Below are 23,935 nucleotides of genomic sequence, written 5' to 3' on the forward strand. Positions count from 1 at the left end.
ATGCTTTTGTCACTGTTTGTGGTCTTCCAGATGGTAAGAAATTAATCGCTAGGTTTAAATATTTTTTTAATGCTCTTTCTGTGAGTTTCATATTTGATGCAAGATTTGGCAAGTCCTCTGAAGTTTGGGTTCTTAAAGATACAGCCTTCTACCCAAAAAGCTTGAGATCCTTACTCCATGTTACTAAAATGCAAACAAGAAATGAAAACTATTGGGAAGGAGGCAAAAAAATTATGTAACAGAAGTGATTAATAGTTTAATTTCTTACAAAAGAGTTAAGCAAAACGTAGCCTCACTATCTAAGTGTTCAAAAAAATATGGCTGTTTCAAGACCTCTTTAGAAAGATTTATCCATCAGCTGTCATTTTTCTCTTAAGCAAGATACACAAAGATTCAGTGCTGCAAGCACCTGATGTACACATTTAAGAGACCTCAGTGCCTTTTCTTTGAGGTAACTTGAAGAAAGAGCACAAAACCAAAACAATAGTAGCCAGAGTGCTTCTCGGGGCTCTTTTCTTTTTTTGATTTTGGGTCTCTTAGTGCTGGCAATTTTTAGTTGATGGGGGAAAGTGGAGAGGAGACCACTCAAGTCATCGCTGCATCTGTGGGTATTATGTGATTATTTAAAGGATCTAAAATCTGCATATCCCATTTGCTTTTTTACACAACTATAAGCAGGTCTAACACCACAAAAACCCATAGCAAATCACCAGAATGGGGGAAATCGGAGGAGCTGAGGGCTACAAGTGACAGGCTGTTATGTTGCAAAGCAGTAGGTCATCTCCTGCAAAGTTTTGAGGCAGAAGAAGGGAGTAAAGAGGAAAAAGCAATGGGCTTCAAGCCTTAAAACATGATGATCAAACAGGCAATAGATGACAGGTGATTATCAGTTTGGAATGGTGCAGTCCTATGTACCAGGTGCTTCAGCTCTGGTAGGAAAGACACAAGCTTGTGCTTATTTAGGGAGCAGATTTATCCCATTCTTAAACTGCCGGAGACCCCCCCTGCTTGGGTCAGAGGTCACATCTAGTCCGACTTCTGAGAAGCATGCCCTTTCATAAAAGCAGAACAGCACAGCCAGCTCACTAAGAACATTTACCCCAGGTAAACTGCAGTTAGGTGGCCCAGGCAGCAGAACCTTGCCAGCTTCCCTCAGCAGCCACCCACACCAAGCTGACCCCCTGCCCAAAAACCAAGGCGTGCAAAAGCTGCAGCCACCCCGGTCACTTTAGAAGTATTTAAAGGGTCCTGGACTGCTTTCACAGATGGGCTGTCATCAATCGAGAAATCGTTCTGTTTCCCCACTTCTCCGCCCTGAGTGAAGGTGCTTTGCCAGGGCACTGAGGATCACCTCCAGGCAGGAGGCAGCCTCGGGTCCCCAGCCCGCTGGCTGCACGCCGGGCAGTGGGAGGCCAGCCCACCACGGCCGGCAGGGCGCTGCAGCACTACCAAGAGCAGCACCCCACTGGCAGCCCACAGTCCCCTAGGCAGCCTGGGGACACTGGTTTACCTCTCAGCTTTCCCCTCCTTTACCTGGAAGTTTCTCATCAAACGCCTTCTCACCAGCCAAAAACAGGAGACCGTTTTTATCCGAATTATCACTGCTGACATTCCCCAGCTAACCACTAACCTGGCTGAGCAGAGGAAAACTGATACAAAGGAGAATAAGGGGAACACTGGGTTTTCTTATTTCTTGTTGGCAAAAATTGTGACAGTTGACAGCTATCCCATTCCTATGGCTGATTTTGACCATGACGGCAAGCATATTGAATGAAATATCACAGTTTAGACTTAGAAGCAACAACTGGGTTCTTTGTTTCAAGTTTTGTTTTGATTTTAAGTAAATACTGCATTCTTTTCTTTCTCCAGTTCCCAATTCTTGTCAGGCCACGTTCCTTCATCTGCAGTGATTTGCAGTTTTGGAAGAACATGCCACCATGGAGATCTGAATACATACACGGTTATGTTTCCTTGCTACTACGCACCACACCTAAAGAAGGTCCTTGTATCATTGATGTTGCTATCCCTGATGTTGTACACATGTGGAAAATATCTTCAGTTACCAGTACAGTATTTGTGAAGAAAAAGAAAGCATTAGCTAACCTTAACAAAAAAAAACAAACAAAAAAAAAAAGGGGAAAACTAATGTTCACCACATGCAGTGCCTTAAGAATTCAGATGAACTTTCTGTGCTTCTCTTCTTTTGCTTTGGAAAAATGTGTAAGCCATGATTTTAAATCATTTGCAAACTCCCCAGCTTTATTAACATAGGCTGACTGCATGAAAGCACTATTTTAACCTTAAACTGGACTACTAATAAAATCCCTACACAATACCAGATATGTTTAATTTCAGCTTTTATTGCACTATTATTCTAGTGGATCCCAAGAACATCTGATTGAAGTTACCTTAAAAGTTCTGCATTTAAATTAGATACGGAACCAAATAAACTCCACTGATCACAACAACCTTGAACTAGTGGAAATTCAGATCTAGATCCAGGCTTTGCAGCTGGATTCCATCCCAAGTTTAAATGCGACTGAGAATCAAAGAGTGTTGTGGCTACACACACAGTTTACAGGAAATATTCAATTCAACATTTTTGGTAGGTGTTCCATCCTTTCATTACCCTCAAATTTCTGCCCAACTCTTCATACCGATAGCTGAATTCAGACTCTTGCTTTTTTTCAGAACCAACTAAAGCCTTAACAGACACATCACTTCACTACAGAATAAAGATAGTGGCACTGATTTGAATTCAAAACTCTATGAACAACTGTTTCACATCTAAGTAATTGCACCAGCAGTAGTGGGGTTGCCTCCTTGTTTGGGGGAGGGGGGGGCATTGGAATCACAGCCCATGACTTAATCATACAACATGAAAAGCCTTTGGGCTATCTTCTCAGCTGGGATAAATAAGCAGAGCTCTATTGGTTTCTGGGTGAATGAGATTATAATTTGAATCAGAAGCATGGTGTTTGTTTATACCATAACAAAGTATCACAGAAGTGTGTATCATAAGCCTTAAAGCACTGCACTCAAGGACAGAAAAACCCACGAGTCTGAGCTTAGGTTTCAGTGACTCCAGTGAAGTTATGCCTATTTATTTCAGGATAGCAGTGCTGATGTGCACCAGCTGAGAATCTGGCTCTTTAACTCCTAGATGACAGCAAAAACTATCTGCAGGGGGAGGGAGAGGGAGCAGGGATTAGAGGCAGCTTGAGCACAGAGCTGTACCACTGATAAATGGGCATCAGCCATCTCTTGAACAGGCAAGCCTGTTTCTTCCAAAAGCAAAACTGGAAAATTAATAAACACATGTAAAAGACTAATACAAAAGACATATTTCCTTAAGGAACTGCAAATATGTACACTATGCTTTGCATGCCAGTACAAAGGATTTTGATCTTGAGTAACACTTAACCAGTTACTCATTTTGTGTGCTTGCACATTCAACCCTCGTGATTCAAAACAAGCTCCTGTATAAAATGCCTTTCAGGACAACCCATCCATTCAGTTACATTGAGCACAGGCTGTCAACAAAAAACAAAACTACCTTCTCTTCCATGCAGCCAAACAAAACCCTAAACCAACCAGCAGAAACAAGCTCAAGGGACAGTTTCTCCCTGTATCACACACACACTGCTCATCCTAGTGGGAGATGACACAGTATGTATCATGTGCTATGTTTCACAATAATTATGTAAGAGAAATCACACGTGGCATAAACAGAATGTAGAACAAAGAGCAGCAGCATATGTTCAAATAAACTAATACCTTATTTACTGTAGTGGACTCGATATGTTAACAGGTCTAATGAACCTAATGACTTCATTACCCAATCCTCTTTTTTTGCTCTTCATTGAGGCTGGAGCCGATTTTTTATTGGGAATTATTATGTTTATGCAATTCAAGCATATTGTTATTTGCTACTTTCTGCTTGATCATTGGCATTCTTATGAGAGAAGATGATGATGGTTCTGTCTAAATGTTGGAGGGGGATTATCACGGACACGGGAAGTTATTAGGCTTGATGCAATATAGAGAACATTTACAGTCAGAAAACAGCATCTTTCATTTTTAGGAATGAAGGTAATTGTGCTTTGTGACAGTGCACATCCTTAAGATGTTATGTATCATTGCGTACTTAAAAAAGCAGTACACTTTTCATTGATCTTTCAATTTCATTTTGATTTAAAATGCAGATCTTTCCCTCCATTGAAATCTTATCATTTTTATTTTAAAATGTATTGGAAAAAATCCATTTCAGACATATGCAGAGCCATAAATTACTTTTTGTGGTTGAAACAGTATTCGCTTATGTCATGAGTTGAACATCCTCCTTTATTAGAATGCTATTTATTGCCACCAGCTGCAGTGCTTAGCTAGGAAAGTTCTTGACACCAGCGATTGCTTTTCAGCACCAATGCTTCCGGCTGCTAACGGGGGCTTCTATTGCCAAAAGCAGCCACCCCTCTTAAACTGTTCCTTCTGGTATACAGACAGCTCCTGTCATTGTTACCCAGCGCAGGAGCTGGGGGAAAGGGATTGGATCTGAACCCACTGCTATGTAATCTCTTTAGCTATAAATCTCCTATAACTTTAAAAGGCCTTACCAAATGCCGCTAGCTTGAAAGCTGTCAAATGTACTCAGGAAATCTACCCATCAGTAATGGATTTTTTTCAAAATTAAGATGCAAATTCAGCTTGTGAGCAAAGGACGTTTCACGTAACTAGCCTCAGCTTTAGTAAAAGCAACAGGACTTCTGTATGCATCAACTATGTAGCCACCAGTCTCTATTTTATTAGGTTTTAGAGCAGGGAGAAACCAAAGGTAATTACTCTTCTTCTGTTAAGGGCTGTTATTACTCCTGCATGAACAGTTAGCATTGCTATTTTCTTTCGCCTATGCCTATGGCAACCAGGAGAACTAAGCAGAAGGAGTATAAAAGTGGCAGTGTCAACAGATGTCCTACGGAACAGTAAGTGTACCTTACACAGTAAATCTTCAAAGCGGTAGCATGTGTGCTGCTCCTGTGTATGCAAATCCTGCTATTTTATTGATATCATTTGCACACATGCCTTCTTCACAGCTGAACTCTTGAAAAGCCATTGCATATAATTGGGCTCAACTAAGCAACAGAGGCAATCAGTGACAGGAGGAGACTGAACTCTTTTAACATGGAAAGAATTCCTTTCCTCCCTCAGAAGAGAAACACCCAGTAGGTCAAAGAGGAAGGTTTCTCTGCAGTATAGCACAGACAAGCCTGTTATACAGATGCCTGAACCACTGGAATCTAGAATTAAAAAAAAAAAAAGGTCAAGTCCTGAGCCTTCATGAACACAATTTTTCCCTTTAATTAAATAAAAACATGAGCAAGTATACACACTTTTGTCTAAACGTGTGTTTAAAAACCCTAAAACAATCAAACTAGAGTCTTGGCAGAGTTAGGCTCTGTCACACAAGATAACTTCACTGGCAAACATTCTGAATTTTTTTTTTTTTCCTCGCTGTGAAAACTGATAAAGTAGGTGTCCTATTCATTTTACAGACAGATTACAAAAAATAATCATTCTTCTGCCCATAATGAAATTCCTTTACAGATTCAGAAAGTACAAGAGACATCTGAAAGCTGGAGTTATTTATGGGTCAAAATACAATTACTCTTTATTTCTTATCTTGTCCCTGCAAATAACCCAAAACAGTTGTTAGCAAATTACTTTCTCCTTCATATCTTTAAACTGGAGATAAGTATATGTTTCCTTTAAATGACTCATAAAAATAAAATGGCACAACAGTTTGACTGTAAGTGTTATGTGTGACTGAGCAGCCTTCATAAAAATTACTACTTTCTTTGCATCTGTAATCTCCTTTGGCCAGAGCCTGGGCCACACTCTGCCCTACACACTACATCCTAATATAAAGCCAGTATCCACTTCCCCACCACTGAAAGAGGTCTACTCCGTTACACCGATCCCATTCTAGACTTTACTTTGGGAAGTACAACACAAGATATGATAATGTAACATCATGAAGAACGGGTCCTTTAAACAGCTTCTCTCCTCTATTCCAGCTGGACTTCTGCCAATTCAAATGGATGAGTGAGGGCCAACAGACATATTAGTGCAACCCTGTATTTACAGTTAAATTATCCCCTGGATGACCCTAGAGTCAATTTATGGGTGCAGAGACTAATGTACAATAGAGTTCAGAAAGACTCTAAAGCGTAGCTTTGCGAATGCCTTAACACGTGCTGCTGGGGGGACACCCCAGCACAGGGAGGCGGGGGGGGGCACAGGGAAAGAAGTAGAATATGTATGTGCTCATTTTCTGTGTTTGTGAAGAGTCCTATTTTGTGGGGGTTTCTTCCATTTCTTTTTGCCCCTTTTTGACTAAAAAAAACCCAAGCATAAAGAAAGCCCCTCTGAGTTCACATACCAGTAAAAAAGAAGTCTACTGATCTGAATTCTTACTACAGTTTAGAACAGCAATTTATCTCTGCAAACTAGTTGTCTCCCAAGGAGTTCAGCAGTTCAGCAGTATAACTCTTTCTCATCCCTACAGATGCATGAAATACCTCTGGCTGCGCAGTGCACAAGCATCCTCCACATTAGCAATGGTGAGCGCAGTGGTCCTCTTAGTGCCCCTTCTCCTAACGGTCTTCCTGCATGAAGAACCGCCAGCTTCCCACAAATAACATTCTGTGTCCTGGGGTAAGCAAGGCAAGCAAGCCAGCAGAAAGAAAATATGTATGAGTATTCATTCCCTATTCCTTTCTTGTGCCTGGGATCTTAAAACAACAGGCAGAAGAGGTGTCCAAAATTGTGTATTTAGCTGGCTGCCGGGTTACCTGGCAGTAAACTTTGCAGGATGTTACTCTATTTCCACAGAAATGGCTTTGCTAGAAGTTCTGAGCAATTTGTGTAATCCTTCCTTGGTGTAGAGCAATCCTCCTTGGTATTTGATGGGGATTGGGCTTTTCCCTGAGTTGCCTTGCTCAATGTAAGGTTTCATTCTCACGGCTTTAATTTTTATCTCACTTTATAATTATCAGCTGACTTAGTTTAAGCTACCACAGAAACCTGATAAGCTTTAATCACTTCTCCTGACTCTCCCCAAAATGCCATTTCAGAAACAACTCAGATTTTCAGACCAAGGTAATTATAAAAACAAGCCCACCAAAAACTTTTGAGTAACAAAAAAAGGCATAGTGATGCAGCAACATCCTCGTTTATGTATTTTTTTTTTTCTTTCAGACAAGAAGAACCATAGTTATTTTTATGGCCAAGTCTCTTAAACTGTTGTTTCGAGATGCATTTAGGACAAACATATAGCCCAGAAAAGATAAATAGTAACTGTTGCGTGTAAAAAAAAAAAAAAAAAAAAAACACAGCAGCAAAGTAAGATTAGAATATTTTAGTGCAATTTCAGTAAGTTTAGTTCTGATCATAAAAATTATAGTTATGACTGTCACAGAGCTCTCTGATGTCTGGTCATTAATCCTACTAGCTTTCTGGTAGGAGGAGTTATCCGCAGCTACGCACAGCTTTCCTTTCCATATAATACTGTTTCCCACGTAAACATACTGCTTCAGTGGTTTACTACTTGAGGCTGCTACCATGCACTACAGTAGGTATCTGTACCTACTCTGTAGGAGCAGGAGTTATACAAGCACCAACACAAGATTCTGGTAAGGGAATGCAACTGGCCAGGTTGTGTTACACCAGACTTTGATGCCACTAAGTGAAAGAGTCAGGTAGCAATAACAGCCTCCAGAGCAGTTGATTTACAAGCCAAAACCCCTCAATGATCTCAGAGTTAAATGCAAGCAAGAGAGGAATGAAAAGCTATTGCAGATGCTTCCCCATATACGACCGGGCAGTGTGGCAAAAGCAGGACCACCTTCCTGCATTTGCTCCTTTGAATACAATTATTCCCACCAGCAGCAATAATCAAGGAAGGCACTTGACCGCTGTCTAAGAAAATGTCTATCCCATTCACACCACCAGATCAATTGCACCAGATATTTACGTGAAACCCTTGCAGCAACCACACCACCAGCTCACAGAATGAGCAGTGTACAGCTCTGAGGCAGCGATGTGTTTGGCTACCTGACGCAGGCCATTTTTACACTGGTGTTTCCAAAAGCAGAGAAGTAGGACAAGCTTTTCAAACTTGGCTGCCTGAAGCAATCTATCTATCCACCTATCTGAGAAGCTTAACTGAGCAGCCTAATTTTTAGATGCAAGCATTCAAACCTCCCATTAAGTTGCTGTCAGAGACTTTCCAGAATCTCTTGCACTGGCCTATATTTGGCACATCTATAACTAGCCCTAGAAATGAAGCACAAAAGCAATTGAAAACGAATGGCCAGATTTTCAATAGTAACACAGAAGGATATACTTCAGGTTTTAGTTGCCTAACTTGAGAGAGTAAAAGGGTCACATTTCCATAAGTGCTCAGCATGTGCTTTGAAAAATATTAAGCAGTATGTGAGCACTTTAACAACCAAAAAGGCACACCGAAGCAAAACAAGTTCCTGCTTACTATAACAACCTTTGACCAGTTCACCTGGGGATGGCAAGTTCAGTTGCTTTGTGACAAGCACGTGGATGTGGCAGACAGACCACAGTCACGTGCTATGGAAACTTCATGGTTACAGACACACTAATAAATCTTGGATTTCCCTTGCCTTTAAGTTACCCAAACCAAATAAAACCATATAACATCCAGGTAGGACCTGTTCTTTCACACTGTAGAATCCAAAACAAAATTTCTACCCATGGGAACTAATAAACTTCCATACTCAGGCAATCTGGACAATTGCCCAGGTGGATGATCAGTCATCTTTAGCAGAAAATCATCCTGCAAAGGTTATTTTGCACAGAATGAAGAAAGGAGAAGAAAAAAAAAGTCAGAAAAAAAAAAAAAAAAGTCGAGCAAACTGTGGGACTTCAGAAGAAAACACAGTCTTGCCATCTTTATGAAAGACCCAAATAAACTAGGGCAACAGATGCATCCAGACACTACTCAGGAACTGCAAGATGGTTTTGCCAGAGAAATGTGTAGATGTTTTACTTGGATGCAACTGGAAACTGAAAACTAAATGCATGCAACAGTACAACAGAGCATCTGAATATTCTTTGGGACTGTAAACATATCTATTGGAAAAATTCTGTTCAAAAGCTTTCCACAAAAATGGACTGCAGCATCAATAACACCGTGTAGGATTTAATGTGAAGAAGGACATTAATGGGAATGAGCGACATTATTACAGATTCTGGTAGCCAAAACCAACAAGCTTGCTTTCACTAGATCTCAAAGAATAATTTTTAATTTAAGTACTGGCATTATAGAAAGCCACAAAAAAAAAAAAAAAAGTCTCACAGGCCTGGAAGTGAGAACATATTTCATCTCCAACCAGAATATCAAGTCCATTCCAAAGCCAAGTTACTGGAAGTCTTCCGTCATTTCCAATCATTTTATTTCCCTCCTATCTTCAAAATGGGTGAGCAGATATCTTCCATGTAACCTCCAAGCACCAAGCATACACAATATATACATTTACTAATTTCATAAATATAAAGCTCATTGATCTCTAAAGCACTATACTTAATGTACACCAGAAACAGAGGCAGTGCCTTGTTAATACAAATAGGATATATGATTTTATGTCTTGTGACAAATTGTACTAGATTTCTATTTAAACAAAAGGATTTGTTGATCATTCTAGGAGTGCAAGTTGTTCTTTAGAAAGAAAAGTGGCACTGGGATACTTGAAAACATCCATTAAAAATCATAAGCTGGAAGCAGTCACCAAATAACCACAGCCACAGAAAAAAAGTTGTGAACAGTGCCCACCAAGCTTTGTTAGAATTGCAAATCACAAGCCATAGCCTGATTCCTGGTTTATTGTTTCTACAAACTTCAGAAAAAACAGAGCTGAAGGCATCAACAAGATACAGCAATATGCTCTGAGTCAAGCCCTTTCAATGGGACTTCTTAATTCAAAGACAGAAGGAGCACATTAGCAACAGCAAAGCAAGTTCATTTTCAGCATATAAACATACATTTTAAACGAAGTAAGAAATGGAGAAGCCTTTTTGATTTACCCCACACAGATATTTCCTTGCCTTATCATGATCTGGTGAATGCTCCAACTGCAGCCCCATGCAGTCCATGAATTTCTATTTCCACGAGTAACACAGTAGTTAAGAGATTTTCTCCAGACCAGCCCAGGTAACTTCTCTAGCTTACTACAAGAGCAGCTTATCCAAACAGTTTGCTCAAGTCCCAACCAAGAACACCACTTGAGATGTCTTTGTAGAAGCAAAAGCAATCAGGGGTCATACACCAAAGCACATGCCTGCTGCAACCAAACCCCAGAACACAGCTGATGGGCGTTTGCCACCTAGCAACCTGCAGGCTGTGCTTACATTAGAGTGATGTGCTTCACATCCACTGAAAGCTGCCCGGCAGCAGGAAGCCTGGGTGGGCTTTCCTCTTGACTTTTAAAGCCAATTGCCTGCTGCACTTCCAAACTATTTATTGCTGCTGCAGGGAGAAATGAAATTTCCTTGTAACAGATCTTCTCCATAAGAACTAAGGCCTGCATGAGTATCACCGTCTGCTGAGAGCTGCAGAGTCACGTTAATTGCCTCATTAACTGCACTGTTATTACTAGGGAGAGGTTGTCCCTTGGTTAGGGTTTTAAAGAATCGGGCCCAAAGCCTCCTACAGTAACTAAGAGTAAGGGAAGTCCATAAGAAAAAACCCTGCTCAGACAGAGCAAAGAGCTATCTACACCGACATTTCTCTGAGTGGCTAATCAAGCGTTTTTGGGGGGAAAAGCATAGGAACAGGAGAAGCACCTCATAAAACTTTTTCCAGTACAGTAGCTTAGGAACCTCGTGAACTAGGAGAAATAGACCCTTCTCCTTGATTAAATCTTTAAGGTTAAAAAACAGGAAGTAGCAGACTTGGTTTCAATAATAACGATGCACGAAGCCTTGTACCCCCCGGATGCTGTGAACCTGACAGCTGTTTACAGCCATTCAGGAAGATGAGGGAGCCTATTGCCAACACACGCTAGAAAAGCATGTGATAAATGCAGAGGAAAATTTAACATTTCAATCCAGATTATTAAGAGAAAACAGTACTTCATCCATCAAATTTACATCTGTCCTGTCCAGGTATTTATCGGCCTGATTCTGTGCTGTATAAGCAGAACAACGAATGCGGTGGCAGTAGCTCCAGGAGCTTTGCGATAAGCTTCCACTGTGTCTACATGTGCATTGATGGGCTTAGCACAGAAGAGGTTTTACTGCCATGTAACTCCAGCTAGTACTAAACATCAATCAGGCATGACAAGTTAGTGCATAAGATCGGGTTGTTCTTGCTAATGCATGTTTCCACGAGTGTATGAACTTCACCGTTGCTGAAAGTGCAGAATGACTGGGATGGGGCTGCAGTGGGTGACAGTGCAGCCCACTGTCCTCCCTCCTACATGGTCCACCCTGTGATGTGTGCTTGGCTCCCTGCAATACTCAGGGAGTTCACTGCTTGTTTTTAGTAAGAATCATTTAGGAGCAGTGTGTTATATCCTATTAGAAAACAAATCCATTGTATTTAACCATGAATATGCTAGGGAGTTAATTTAAAATTCCCTTACTGTACACATCATGTTATTTTTTCAATTAAACTGATTCAATATTGGAATACAGCATAACTATGTTTCCTTGAGTACTCTCATAGGCAGTTGAACATCTGGAGGTAAAAAAAGCAACAGTAGAAAAGAAGAGATGCCATACAGGTTCTTCCTATCAGACTGAAAAAAAAATCCGTAGTCCCTACATGCTGCTTGAAAGTGGATATAAACTATCTCTGAGAAAGGAGATGTAGAACTTGAGACTATCAAGATAGAACAGGGGGATATGAAAAGTATAAATATATTCAGGGGAAATTCTAGGGTGCCATTGCTGCCATCTGCAAGATGTGTTTCTCTTCTGGGTTCCAACTTCTGTTGCTTTTAGTGTAAAGTGAATATTATGTTTTTGCTGCTACTTACACCGTATGCATCTCAAAGGTTTTCTTATTCTTAATTAAAATTAGATTAATTAAATTCTTCTTCAGAATTTTTAGTGTCTTCAACAACTTTCTGTTTCCAGGAAGAGGCCTACATGAGGACAGAAGTGGGAAAGCGTGTAGGGAATGTAGGAAAGCAGGGACAAAGAGAATAGAACAGGAGTTATCTGAATAAGCTCCATGTCCTGCCAGCTTAAAGGCAATGGAGTTATTCCTACCATCCACTATCACTTCCTGAAGCTGTAACTTACATTAATTTTTTACATGTTTTATGCATAAAGTAAAGCTGCCTCAAGCACTGTTGGCTTCTACGAGTTGGTCTTGCTCAGCACATCACAGAGGGTCTCGGTGACCTTGGCTGAATTGCAAGGGTGAAATTTTTACATTGATGAACTGTTTTGAAGGGAAATAAAAGTCATGAGTGAGCATTTTTGCACTGTCAAACACAATTCTGTCCCTTCTCATCTTTCTCTCTTAATGGGGGTGGTTAGTATAACCATACATGGGGCTGTTACTTCCAGCGCACCTATCTATATGTAGGTGTCTGTATATAAATGTAAATAAACCTAGGGTCTGCTCTTACCTGAGTTGGCTTTTGGAGTGTTTTCAGAATCAACATAGCGTGTGAAATGCAGTTTACTTCTCTCTTAAAAGTTCTGTGCAGAATTGCTATAGTACAGCAGCCGGTGTACAGGTTTCACACACCTAATACATTTTGTCTGTTTCATTGTATCTCATGAACATTAATGAATTAAGTTTCAGCAAGGAACCGTGTGAAGACTATAATGATTAGTGTCATTTAAGGGACGATTTGTGTAAAAAGTGGCTAATGATGTAGCCAAATTCATTCAGTTGTCAGTAGCAAAGCAAAACATAAAACCTCTGAGCCCTAACTCGCAGGTGATCACTCAGATCACAAGCTCCTCAGTGCTGTTTCAGAAATACCACCTCTTGTTACCCATTTTCTGTAACATATTTAGGCATACGTACAATTAAATGAAGCACTTTCATGCTGATTTCAATCTTGATATTTCATTTCCAAGATTCAAACCAAGCAGTTACCTGTCTTTCCTGAACAGGTATTGGCATCAGTAGCTAAAGATGCATTAGCAGAAAATCATTAACTGAAGTAGCAGCAGAAACATACGAATGCTAGAAGAGAATACTGGTTTGCAATTGTTCTCATATATCCAGATGTTTTCTGTGCCTCATGCACTGTGACTAATCATGACAAAATTCTGAGAATGTCTGGCTAAATTCTGCTGCAAAGTAAAGTGGAACAGTTTGCACCTTTATATCAAAGCTAAACTCACTTTTGATTGAAGACTGACACTGTCCCTTTGTATCAATAACAGTTGGTAGCTTCCCACACCCTCTTCTTGTATATATGAGAGCACACTACCGAAATGGCTAAACCCCCCACATTTATAAAGACGGACAGTGTAAAACAAGCTTAGGTACCACCTCCTCACCGCTACAACAGCCTTCTGGAACTCAGAGAACCCAGGACAAAAGAAGCAGATGACTGTTAAAGGAGGTGTACCTAGGAAGCAGTGCTACCTCATGGTCTGCTGCTCTATTGGCCAGTGTCCGCCGGGTGGATTGTTTGCACTGCTGCATCCTTGAAAGAAAGGTGTTGGTTCAGCTAGCTGGGTAACTGCTCTCACTCTTCAAGTCTGCAGCCTTGAAAGGCAGCTGGCCCACTGGGTATAAAAATACAGTGCTTGGTCCAATTCATTATTTTAATTTAAATATAGTTGGGAGACAAGTATTATCTTCCTGGATAGAGGCACAGTGGCTGCTGAAAGCAAATGGCTTAGATTCCTGAAAGTTCTTCTGCAGGTGGGGTACAGTTGCCATCCTTTGATTGCCAGGAAAGAAATGAGGGCTTTGGCTCCTAGAGTCAGGGCAATGCCCGCAGTATTTATGGATAATGGGAGGAAGATTTGCTGGAGCCCTATTTCACACCAGCTCTTCAGAACTTCTTACTTGGTTCACATGCACTTTTCAGCAGCGTTATCCTTAGTCCCCAAGATGAGAAGCATGTGGGAGTGTGGAGGAAATGTATAAGTTCATCCCAGCCCTCCGTTGGACAGAGCCCAAATTCCTTGGTGTAGGAGGGCTATGAGGTTCAGGACTGGAAGAAAGGGCTCTGGCAGACACAGCCAACTGGGAAGAGAGTGATCCACATGCGGAGTTCCTTCCAAAGATGAATCAGGGTGAAATGATTTTACATGTTTTTTCATTGTCCTTCCCACCTTGTAAACATTCCTAAAGCCTGTCTGTAAGCCCTGCATAAAGAAGTGCTAATATCCATATGTCAGTACTGGAAATGGTTTCTCCCACACCTAAAGAGCCAAGTTCATCCCGTACGTAATTCCACTCACTTTAACAGCTTTGCAGAAGGAAGGATACTGTCCCAGTAAGTCCACCCAAAAGCTGCAGATTCTGCTGAAAACAGCTGCCTGCCTTGTGAATAGGATGAATCACCACAGACCTCAGTTGCTCAGGCCTTTGCAATTCCTCTTCACTTCTGTATGCAATTCTGTCTGCAAATCTCTAAATTATCTGGACACCAGCTGCTCGAAAGTCTTGAAAGCACCGTTACAGGAGATAAGGACAGCAGACCAGACCTTGCTCTCAGCTTTTAAACTATGTCCATTGAACGTGTATCTGTGCTGTAGTTATGTTGTATTTATCCTACCACAAGGCATTTCTTGATTAGCTGCAGTATCTGGGAAGGATTTTAATTATTTCTGATATGATTCTTGATTTTCAGAAAGGAAGAGTAAGTATTCACCTTTCTTTGCTCAGTCAGTCACGAACTAGAAGTAGGATGTAGGTCAGGGAGAACCGATGCACCTAGAGGTATTAAATTGCTTCAGTGTCTGGTCAGTAAATCTTGATCCTACAGTCAGAAAAAGCTGAATGCCAGCTTTACAGTAAAAATGGACCAGCAGGGAGTTCCAGAGAAGCTAGGGGGAAGATTTTCATAGAATCATGTGGGAATGTTATTTAACAAATTTGCTTCTATTACAATGATTCTGTGACCCTGGTGGTGCCTTTCAGTCTTATGTTTCTATAAATACCTTGCTTAAGAACTAATTCCTCTTGACAACCTGACAGAGCTTCAGCTTACAATAGAGCACATCACCAGTTAGTTTATCTTATGGCTAACCTTAGCATTTGATTTTTGTTTTCTGTTATTGCATTATTCTGGACAGCAAGATATTGTTTTTAATACTACCTGTGGAGAATTTTTACTTAATGGGTAAATATGCTTTCAGCTCCTTCAAAAACAGATGCTCTAAATTAAAAGATCTGAAAGTAACATGCCTATTATTTAAGCAAACGGTGCATTCTAGGATCCTAAATTATAAATTTAATTATAAATCCGTACAAAGTCCAGTTAAAAGAATCTGGTCAAGACAGAAGTTCACCCTTAGGAGAAGTGTAACATCAGACATAGCAATTAGTCTTAACTAAAAAAATAGCAGAGGAAAGGTCTTTAGAATGAATGAAGATTAGTTATTTTAATCACACTAGAGCTTTTTTAAATTTACTTTTATGAGGGAATAAAACAGGAGACAATATAGTTGTATGAAAATTAGTTTCCATGAGCTGTGCTGGGGAAGAGATAAAAAAGGTAAACCTGACACACTTTTGGATATGGAAACGTATACACAAAACTACTGCTATTTCCGGGGGGGGGGGGGGGGGGGGGGGGCGGGGGGCAGGCAGGGAAGAAGTTGAAGTGAAAATACCTATTACTAATTTCCCTGCACTCAGATAGGGCACAAGGAAAAGTCATTTTTATAACTAGCCTCTCTAATACTACTTAAGGAGTAACACCCTTCCCTCTTGCATGGTTCTCTCTGTGGTGTGAGATTAGAGCTTCTTCAATATGTTCTTTGTTCTTCCCATTTTACCTAATGCAACAAGGCAAGGGGTTGTCAGGATTTTACCAGGCAACAGTAGGACTATTTTTTTACCCTAAATCTGCAAATGCCTTCTCTGCATGCTGTCACACAAATCCCTTAGCAAAAATTTAATTTCATTTCACTTCACTTTAGCTGTCTAAAAGGTATCTTAAGCACCTGAAATCCTAAGCCAAAAGTCACCTCTCCTAATTTAGGCATCTAAATTCATTCTGTAATGAATGTGCTCCCACCTATCATATCTTACCTACCATACATTTGTCTCAGAGTCCTCCTCCTCAGCATATTTAATCTAATTCTAAGACAAATGAGTTAAATGAGTGGACTATGGAGTAAAAGAAGTTGACCAGTACAGGCCAGATGTCCAGCTTCCAGACAACTAAAACTAAAAAAGATGAATCCCATGCTTCATTCACTTTTCTTCTGCGTAAGACTTCACACACAATTATCTATACGAGGCATTTTAGATCCTAAATTGAAAGATCTTTTTCATCCCAGAATCCATAGGTTACAGCAGAAGATACAGCACTTTGTCTGCACGTTTTGGCAAAGATTCCTTGCAGTCTGCTTCAGTTATTTATTCTAAACGAGGACTAGATTTGCTCTAGACTTGCTCTATAGCCAGTGAAGAAAGGTAAGCACCTTCAGAGGAGTGCATCTCTGGGCGTGTTGCCTTTCTCCATTGACAACAGAGGAAGCCTCAAGCTGCTACAGTTCTATCTTGGGTACTTCAATTAAATGATGGGTTGAATCCATGTGTATCAGCTGCAATACTGGGGCTTGTAATAAATTTGAAATCCACTTTGAAATCTGGCAAGTATAATATAAATCATATGTCAAATTACATATAGTGCCAGTGATGTGTTTGTGTGGTGGTATACATACACATGTATGCATGCTTATACTACAACAAAGAAAAACAGCTTGGTAACATAGTCTGCGAAATAACAAAGCCAGTATTCAGAAAGATGTGGAAAACCTTTACGTGCAGATCTTGGGATAAATTATTTTTAAGAAGCGAGACTTATCCAGTTCTACAAAGTGGGATAATATTTGCAAAGCCAGTCAAACGCACTATGCCATTTGTTCTGGTTGAGTATGATTATATGGTGAGACCATTTTGACCTGGTAGAATTAACAATAATAAAAAAAAGCCTAGTGGTAATAAGTGAAACTTTACTACTGACCTCTGTAAAGACTTAATGCCAAGACTCATATTGTCAGTGACATCCAGGATCAACAATGCTTGCAAGCAGTGGACTCAAAATGAAGTTGTCTGGTTTTGGCAACAAAATATTCTGCATTTAGCAAAGGCATATGTTTCAAACTCAAATGACTTCACTTCAAATTAAAGAAAAAAAATGTTTTGAAGTGTAGTCATTTGATAATCATTTGCTTTAAAATAAGCAACATATTTCTATCTAATGGGATCCACATCTTTAACAAGTGAACCAACAGTGTGACAAACAAAAAAACAACCTGCTCTTAAATATAATCCCAAAATAAATTACATCTAGCTCTTTTGCTGTTGTTGTTGTGCTCTGTTTTCCTTTTTTGGCCGCCTGTAGAACTCCCACAATTTTTTCATTGCTACAATGACAAATGCTATGAGAAAAGACCTGGTCCACTGCCAGAAATCTACTCTAGACTTCAGTATGTGTTTCTACTTTCAAGAGTCAATTGTTTTCCTTCTCTCCCAGGGGCCACTAGCTACCTTATTACCAGAAAGAATGACCCCTTGACAGTGCAATTGAGATCCAGAAACTCAACAAAATTGTAACCCCTCCAGTGGCATCAGAATTCTAATCAACAGCAGAGGGTCTGGAAGACAAATGTACTTGTATGTAAGGCCACCATATTAGAAAGTGGCTTCTCTACTTGCAAAGAAACCTATTTCTATTTGGTTTCTTTTGATATTTTTATTACCTTCTTTCTTGTAACCTTTTCATTCCTAGTGTTCTTAAGGCAGAAGGGGTTTCACAGCACGGGAATTATCTGCGCTCAGTTTACACAGTTTGCTGCCTATTCTTTCTCTTGCAATCTATTTGCCTAAGGAACCCTTATCTCTAAGGAGCCCCCTAGTTATTACAGATTTTTTCTCTTATTCAGCTTAACTCACTAGCAGAACAATTGTTCCATCAGCATCTTTATTGCCATGTAAGAAACACAGATACAAAATCTCCAGCCTGGAAACTGCAGAGAAAAATGTACTCTGTGTATTAAGGTGCACTTCACAGAGAATACACCTTACACTTGCAAAGGAATGCACTGTAATAGTGTCATATGATAATATTTCTCAATTATACTTATCACTAAAAGTATTCAACTTATTTGCTAGATTCTTTTGCATACCCAATATCTGAGAAACTAATGTTGTTTCATATAAATACATTCAGATACATACATACAAAGATGTTTTGGAGCACAAGACCCTAGTCTAGTTGTTACATCTGTACATATGGAGCCCTGCCCCAGAGTCTTGAGGTTACCAAAATCTGTGCCTCTAAATTGCCTAAATGTTTCTTTGAAAATGTTAGCAAACTTTAAGAAAATCTCAGCATGAGTTAGAAAGTTTGGAAAGTTTCTTTTTCTTGTGATTTTCTTACCAGGTTTACCTGACATGTGCATTAGAAGGATTTTTTTTAAAAAAACATCCAACCAAGTGGTAGAAAACAAGGTATCCATGAACCAAAACATTGCTCCCACAGATTCTGCCATCTGGCTACCATTATGCAGAAACTGGGAAATACTTCAGATGATTGTTTCTCAAGATACAGAAGGATAAAAATATCTTTAAAACAGTAAAAAGCAGCCAGCATGGCAGAACACAAGCACACAGAATCCCACTGCCTTTAACAGAAATTTGGGTGAAGGCAAGAACTTGCAGAGACAGGAGTCTTCAAACAGCACTGTGGCCTGAGGCACAAAAAAAAACCAGCTACAGTGTTCTGCTGAGCACACACCAGGAAGAAGGACATGAAAAGGACAAGAAGCATGAGGTCAAATTTTTGTTACCTTTCTCAGACAAAAGCCATCTCATTGAACGAACAACAAAATAAAAGGTATTGGACGCCTACGTGACCCCTGGAAGGAGCAGCAGACAGACAGCCTCATGCCTTTAAAACAGAAGCAGCACAAATAGCAATAATGTGGGGGTTTGTGCACTGTCCTACCAACAAGATGTCACAGTGATGCAGATAAAGCACCAAGTGCTCACCCAGCTTTCCCTGCTGAGGCACAACAGTTCTGCTACAGACACACAAGAGGGAGGAGGCTGTGGGAAGGGTTCTTCTGCCCTGGAAGCCAGGCTGCAATCTGTGGCAGGGGCAGCTGAAGTAGTTTTGATTTTGGGGTCACTGCCTTACTGTAAGCTCTGCGGAACTGAGCTCCTCCCTTGTCAACAGTCATACTATGGGGAGAGCTGCTTTGCGTGTGTGTTCTGCCCCTGCAAATCTAATAGCAGAATCAAGGCCATAATTAATAATCAAAAGAGCAAAATTGACAAGTGAACCTTCTGGAGCTTGTATCTGAAACTGTACGGCCTCTTACTGTCTTACATGTTTGGTCACATCTTTCTAATTTCTATTCAAAAGCCCAGAAGCAAGTTATACAGATTGCTTACATGTGTAAGTACCATACATTAAAAATAACATGCTGAAATAATGCTGTCAAAGTACAAGACCTACCTGACTGATGGAATATTCTTCTAAAAAGAGCAGCTCCGAGCTTCCCTTAAACAAACTGAAGGAAAATCTAAAGATAATAATGAACAAGAAAGTAGCTTCTTCTGCCAGACCCATCAAGTTAAATGGCTCTTTGCATTGTTCAAAGTGTGTACACTATTGTGTTCTGTGGCAGAGGGTAAAGAGAGGGAACTTTCAGTGACGTCTTGATGAGACAACAAATAAAAATAATATTTTGACAGCTCATCCTATTAAAGAAGGGGGGGGGGGGGGAAAGCATTTCTCCAGCTCAAACAGAAATCCCCTTAACATGAAGAATATTGAGGTTGTATGTGAAGTGTAGAGCCTTCCAGTAATACTTAAAGGAAATGTGCCATTTGCAACAGAACATGCGGCATGACTAAAGACCCTAAGTGCCTGGCATCATTTGAGCTTAGTTTTAAATACCTATGATAGACATTTTTGGAATATGTTTCCTGAAAGTAGTGTCAAGGATTTACTTCAGCATTAGCTTGAGCATGCTGATAGGTTGAACTGGCACTCATATACCCAGTAAATACAGAAAGGATTAATTTCTGTGTACGTACAAAGTTGGGGGGGTTATTTTTTATGCCAGTATGGGGATTTATTTGCCCTTGTGATGAAACGTTTACCTCACTCTGCCTCATCAATATTAACCTCACAGATCAACAGATCTTCATATCGACAGAATAGAGAAGTCAATATCTCCTTATTATTATTTAATAAGTATTTCATTGTCTGTAACTGAGTGAGAACAAACATCTGTGCAGTAGAATGGCATGCACTTTAATTTTGCAAGGTTACTGTCTTGCATATGTTTGACAAAAGAAAGCTAACCCACAGTAAAAATCCCCAGTAATATCAGCATGTTAAATGACAACATGTTGAAGGACATTTAAATTGAACAAAACAGGGTGTTTTTTTAGTCCCAGTTTTGATATACAAATGTTGGATGTGTTTTACTGTGGCTTCTGACTATGATTGATAGGAGATGCATCAATTTCAAGGTTTGTGAATTTAAGTAAATTGTTGTCAGTGGTATCGCTTCTTCTTTTTTGTATTTTTTTTTCAAATTATCTCCTTACAGAGAATAGTGTAATACAAATTGAGACAGGATATACATAAAGCATCAATTTAGCTTGAATATCCACTTACAATAGTAAAAAGAAAATAGTTGTGATAAGAATGTGAGTACATCAGAGTTGTTCAGAAAACTCCAGAGTATTTAAAAAATAGCTTATGGTTTTTCTTCTAAATAATCTTTGCTGTTTCTGTTTGGAAAATACTTTGCTTGCCTTTCCATTCAAAGGAAAAATATAATATTTATTTTTAAAAAAAACACAGTGGTAGTAGATCTTAGAGACATTTTTTTATCTTTGTCCTCAGAATATAATTCCATTAAATTATACATTAGCAAAAAAACCCACAACCCAAACCTGTATCAACTCTTTGCAACCTGTGGGGAGTTTATTAACCCTTCATTGCTTAGTGGTAATGCTTTATTTGACTGAAAAGCCTGAAGAGCTTTCTGTAAAACCAACAGCTATGAACCATCATACAGCAAAGTGTGCTAAGGTTCCGATACATTCAGGAATTAGCTGTGTCTGATTTTAAACTAGTTCTCCCTAGACTGCTTCTTATCTGATGATGTCTGATTTAGGATCTGGTGAAACGCACGGATAGTTTTTACTGGGTTTTCCATCACATGGTCATGACTTGTTTCCATGTATGTGTGTTGTGTCTATGTATCTACATGCCTGTCTATATGCATAAGGCAATGTATAGGCTATTTGTGTGTGGTTTTGGTTTTAACATCAGATTCTATAAATGAATAAAGATACTATCTTCATTTTACTGTTCTCTAAAAGGGGCAACATGGAATGGATTCTGTAAATCTGACTATACATGTTGCTGATTAAAAGCTGATGGTAACAGTTAATATACAAGAGAACAGACTAGTTTTTCTTCAAACATTTTTTCGAGGGAAAAAATGAAAATTAGACAGAAAAGAGCATTTCCAGATGTGACTGTATAAAGCTTGACTTGGAGCACTTTTGTTATCTCCTTAATAATGCATAGAAGAATGCTCATGTGAAATGTTATGTTAAAACTCAGTCCTAGTAGATATTTGCGCTTATGAATTGATTCCTTATCCATATTTTATGGAGAAATAGCTCGGCTCTGGATTACAGTGCATTATTTTCCAAACTCCTTATTAGACTCTGCGTATCTCTCTACTGTGCCTCCAGGCTTAAATTAAAAACAAAACTAAGTAAAATTTAAAGAGACAACATTCAGAAACTTATTTTTTTACAAAGCTTCTGAAAATTCCTAATTATTTTTGCCCCTAATAGGCCGGCCTTTGAAATAATTTGATGGCTCAGTTTGTAAATCCGCTTGGAAAGATCTGGCATCCCATAACCATTAAGGGAAGTATATATCACAAAAATGATTTTGCATATAAATAATGGTATACAGAATTTGGCTTAAATTGTCTGCTTTCATTTGGTATTTTTTTTCCCTCTAAGATAATTTGGAGGGAGGCAGGAAGATCAAATTGAACACAATTTGGAAATGAAACTTGGATAATTGAGCTAAGTGGGTTGAACTTGCCAGTCACCTGTGACCTCCTCCTAGTTACACATCATTTCAAATAGCTAAAATGAGAGGGCCCGCGTGGAGTCGCGCAACATACATAGGGCAAGTAGAGGTTCAGTTTGGGACCACGTTACCCCTCACAATGTGCTTGCTTGGGTTTTAGCTAAGATGGAGGGACCCGAGCACCGTGCACCACGGCCTTGAGAAGGTTCTTGGCCACAGGGTGTGCCCAGGGACCTGGGCAGAGGAGCACAGCACGGCAGTGAGGGCAGGCCTCCGTGCAGGATGGCGCGGGAGTGGAATAACACCTGAGCTGTTCCCAAGTGACAAACTGAAGCTTTGAAAGTAAACTAGAGCTTACCCCGGTAAAGTCTCCCTCGCAGACGGCTACAACTTGAAAGTCTGCGGTCGTCCCTGTGTGTGAACCCAATGTTTTCCTGTTCATTCTGAAGCGATTATTCAAAACACCTTGGCAGCTGAACCCTCCATGCTTTCAGGATAATTATTTATAATCGTGATTGGCAATAATAGTAATTGCCATATTCAGCCAGCACCCAGCTGTAACGATTTTTCTTTATTATTATTATTTGGGTTAACAATCGCCACTGACAACAATGTCTCCCGACCCGACCCTCCCCCCCTCCCCGATATGCAGGGAAATGAGGAACAGTGCTCTGCGGCAGCCGTCGGTGGGCTACCCCCCTCCCGTGGACCCGGGGCTGGGAAGGGAGCGGCTGCCCGGCCGGGGGGTGTGAGGGGACCGGGGTGAGCCGGGCTGCGGCAGCACCCACCCGCCCCCCGCCCCCGGCGGAGAAGGGGCTGTAGCGGAGCCGGGGCTGAAGCGGCGGCTGTAACAAGCCTCTTAATAAACCTCCGGGTCGATGATGCATCGCTCGCCAGTGAATCTTCGCCGGTTTATTTATTTTAACTAAATCGCCCAAATGGATCGCAGCTCCGTGTTGACTCTGGCGGGAGGCGAGGCGGGGAGCCGGGGCCCGGGGGGGCTGACAGGTCGCCCAGGGGTTGCGGCTTGCAGCCACTCTCTGCGACTGCACGCCGCCTACTCCGGGAAAGGTGTCCCCCCCGGTGATCGCCTTCCTCCTCCTCCTCCTCCCGCTGCCCTGCCCTGACGGCTGCAGGCGCCCTTGTGAGGAAGAGCCGAGCGCACCCCCCGGCCCGGCTGCCCGGCCCCGCCGCTTGCGATGCGGGGAAAGGCTGCGGGGGGGCGGGCGAGGGAAGGAAAGGAGAAGGTCGAGTGTTTCAGACCGAGGGGAAAGGCGGCCCCCTCGCCGATTCCTGAAGTCGACGGTCACTAGAAAGGGACGAGGGTCAGTGCTTTCCCTGCCGGCACCGGGGGGGCGAGCACCCCGCGCTGCGGGGCTGGACCCCGCGGACCCCAGCCCTGTGCAAAGGGGCAGCAGAGCAGCGGCCGGGCGCCCTCACAGCCCGCGGGTAACGCTGACGGCAAAGCCAGCCCCCGCCTCACCCTGACCGCCGCACTCAGCGGCGTCCCTCGTCTCTATTCACGTTCACGCCGGGGCAGAAGTTTGGCCGGCGGCGGTGCGGGGGGCGCGGGGTGCCGGCCCGGGCCCACGGACGTGCGGGTCTCT

At 41.1% G+C, this 23,935-nt stretch overlaps 1 protein-coding gene across 2 annotated transcripts in view; it reads right to left on the reverse strand.

The window, feature by feature from the left end:
* LOC308066867 (uncharacterized protein) overlaps positions 1–23,935 on the reverse strand; it is a 49,605-nt gene that overhangs the window by 15,939 nt on the left and 9,731 nt on the right. Inside the window, exon 3 of one of the 2 annotated variants that reach the window (XR_013929347.1) lies at positions 19,710–23,637. Coding sequence is in view for 1 of the 2 variants with exons in the window: in XM_080394750.1 (XP_080250876.1) it covers positions 22,832–23,637 (806 nt within the window). In the remaining variant the exon portion in view is untranslated. Of the gene's footprint in view, positions 1–511; positions 23,638–23,935 lie in introns of those variants that run through there. The other variant, XM_080394750.1, reaches the window with a different exon arrangement.

Source organism: Falco punctatus, assembly GCF_963210335.1.
Source record: "Falco punctatus genome assembly, chromosome: 7".
NCBI classification, from domain to species: Eukaryota; Metazoa; Chordata; class Aves; order Falconiformes; family Falconidae; genus Falco; species Falco punctatus.